General features: G+C 37.5%; 1 protein-coding gene across 1 annotated transcript in view; it reads right to left on the reverse strand.

The window, feature by feature from the left end:
* Positions 1-652: 652 nt before the first annotated feature.
* LOC103374134 (aminopeptidase N-like) overlaps positions 653-3,472 on the reverse strand; it is a 45,391-nt gene continuing 42,571 nt past the window's right edge. The window contains 1 exon segment of the mRNA XM_008304170.1: positions 653-740. Coding sequence (XP_008302392.1) covers positions 653-740 — 88 coding nt within the window.

The following is a 3,472-nucleotide window of genomic DNA, read 5'->3' on the forward strand; positions in this document are numbered from 1 at the left end:
TGGTTGTTGCATAAAGTCGAGATTCATGACTTTTAGAGCCTCGATCAGCTTTAGGAAGTCCTTTTTCCTTAACTGCAGCTGGAGGTTGACGTTTTCTGAGAAGTAAGAAAAAACTGCTGGTGTGTTGATAGCACTTAAAGGAACTATTACTGGATCACTGGATGCAGTCTCAGTCATCATCATGCTCTGGTTCTGCTAAAAAATTCTTTAAATCATTAAAACTAACATCTTCATCTGCACAGTTTTTATCATCAAAGCCCTCCAATATCAAAGACAATGTCGTTCTGCCGCAAATCCGACTCTCAGGTGCTGCAGCATCATGTTAATGCAACAATGATGAGACAAACTTCTGTATCATTGTGTCTGGATTTAGGCAGCGTAGCGATAACGCAACACTGTCACCATCAGGTCAGACTGTGAAATACAACACCGCACAGTCAAAACTGCTGTGATCGGGGTAGCGAATGGTCAGTTATTTGTGGTTCCACTGAATTTAAACAAAATCCATGTTGCATCAAACGACTGGAAAAAAAAGAACTTGCTTCAGTTCATAACTTAAACCAGTTCTAATGTGTCAGGTCTGGAAATGTGGCCACACCTTCAGTTTCTACAACTTAGTAGCATAACAAAATAAACCAAAACAAAGAAAGTATCAAACCTGGTCAAGCTCGAATTGGGTGGAAAAGCGTTCGGTAACGCCATTGATGAGGTTGGAGAAGGAGAACGATCCACCACCGTACCTGAGAGGAAACAAAGCCACAGATCATCATCATCATCATCATCATCAGTTCACAGCAACCACCAATGACCTGTAAAATTTTCCATTTCTGACTAATTCAAACCTGCCTTTCACTGTGAGTGCAACAAACATGTACATTATTTTATAATAAATTAAGTTATTTCAGATAAGATGAGCTTTTAACAACACCATAGTGGGCAAATTTGCAGTGCTACAGCATCAAAGGGGGCAGTGTAAAATGTGAAGGGTCATCGGTAGAAAAATCTAAAATATAGATAGATACTGCACAGATTCCTTTGAAAGTGGAAAACAACAATGTTCTGGATGTAGAAAAACATTGGTAATACACAGATTCTTCCAATAATAAATCATACTAATAGTGAAAATAGTGATATTGCACAGATTCTGTTATATGTAGAGAAAAATCCCTTGTCACCCAGTCGGCATCTGCCATAAGTCTTTCCTGACTTTTCCACCAACATCCCCATGCCATTTAATCTCAAGCTTTAATAGAATAACTGGTTATGTTTGTCAGAATCACAGAACAATCACTCAAACATCAAACCATGTTCCTATCTGAGGNGCTTCTAGGCGGACACAAAAACTTTATTGACAAATGAGTTCTGGGCCATCTTCTTCTACGGCTTCTAGGCGGACACAAAAACTTTATTGACAAATTAGAAGTAAAAACCGTAGGTGGCATTGCACACAAAAATACGAGTTATGACTTCGATAATATACACATTGATCGCCTCTGCTGATAAACAGCCAAGCTACAAATAACTGCACACACCTGTCCCGTTCACCAGACGTGGTTCGGCCCAACGCCTTTATTATGTCCTTGTATGATTTCAGCTCTGTAGTTATCTTTCTGTGGCAAATATATATCTACATATTATTGCAGCATATGCTTTTATGAATAAAACAAATACCAGGACATGAAATAAAGGGTCTGGATGTACAAAAACCCTAAATTTACACAGAAATAGAATCCATGTAGACTAAAATGTGGTTTAAGAAACTATAATATATTTGTAATATTCTATGTTCAGACAAGCAGAGCACAACAGAAAGTTATTTAGAAAGGTTTTAATTTACTTTTTCAGAATGAAGTAAAATTGTTTCCTTCAAATATCCAAAAAATATCCAGTGTCAGCATGTACGTACAATTTTATAGTCAACTTCACTTTTTACATTTTTGCACAGCACAGCAGTATCTCACAGACAAAGAATACTTTTTCCTAAAAAAAAAAAAGTATATAAATTTAAAAGTGCACATATTAACTTTACATCCCATTCATAAAACTGCACCAAAGCTTTTGAAGCTGTTTCATGTGAGTATTCTATATCGCTGGAAAACACCGTCACACCTTGACTTTCTGGTATTCCTTTTCTTTTGTCCATTTAAAGGTGGCGACAGAATAAAAAAAACACTGGTTTCAGAGCAAAAAGCCGTCATAACCAGAGCAAATCTGAACAATAAATAAAGGAATGTCCTCATTAACAATCCAGTTTTATCATAAATTATTTTGTGGCAAGACAAGAAATGCAGTAAACATTAATTCTTGAATTTGAGCCCTAAAGTTGCCACTTCAGGAGCTCAATAGTAAATATGGACAAACACAAACAATAGAAGCTGATACAATTAGAGGCCAGCGAGGACTTCTGTTTTTCCTCTGACATCACTAAATAACTATCCCAGTGTTATACGAAAACCTAAAAAATCCCCATTTACAAGGACCTCCTTTCTTATAACCATGAAATTGTAAATCTATATTAAAAACCAGTTTTAAAAAGTATAAAACAACATAAACATGTCCTCTCTGGCGCTCTGATTGAATTAAAGTATCAAGTTTTAATGTTACTTATGTTTCTGCTTTCAGGGATTCAAAATATAGACAGACAGAACTTTACTGATCCCTTTGGTAGAACCTCAGGGAAATTGTTGAAAGTTCTATATATTGTACTTTTCAACTCAGTTTCAAATAAACTGCAGCACAAGTAAAGCTCAGCAGCTAATTTAGGTCCTAATTTATGCTAAAGGTGAACATTTGATATAAAACTCATTTTCTTAGTACCGTAAACACTCATGGGTAAAATCTTCCTCCAAGAAGGATTTACATTAATGAAAAAATAACATTTCTAAATTACACGACGAGCAAGTAAACTCTTCATTAGGGTTTAGAGTTAGTTGTGAACCAGTCCAGAACATTCGGCTTGTTGTCTTCGATCCATTTCATGTTGGCGATGGTTCTCTCGATGGACTGATCCAGCGCCAGAGTCCCGGAGCCGAAACCGACATTAGCGTAGTCGGCCTTGAACTGCTTCAGCTGACAAAGAGAACATACAGTCAGGTGAGTGCTTTGAAAATGTACGGGTTATTTTTTACCACTGCTACACATCTCTGCCCTCTACACACAAACATACGTCTAATTTTTTTTGATTTCCCTGTTATTTCTAGTCGTGTTTGTTCTTCCTGGATGAGCATCAGGCAGCACAGTAACCACTAGTCCCGTTTTTGTGGTTATTGTAGCCTGGTTGTTGCCATAGACTGTATAAAAGATGGACGTAGCAACCGGCCCTGAAAAATGAAGCCAACCCGGAAGTGTCAAAAACCTGCAATATCACTACATCCACTAGCTGCTGGCTCCACAAAGCCCTGGCTCCCATAGACTGGAATTGGAAAAGAAGTGACCACAGATCACCAAATACTGCATTCCTACAGCTCAGGAT

The sequence above is a fragment of the Stegastes partitus genome, unplaced genomic scaffold (genome assembly GCF_000690725.1).
Source record: "Stegastes partitus isolate 25-593 unplaced genomic scaffold, Stegastes_partitus-1.0.2 Scaffold2152, whole genome shotgun sequence".
Taxonomy (NCBI): Eukaryota; Metazoa; Chordata; class Actinopteri; family Pomacentridae; genus Stegastes; species Stegastes partitus.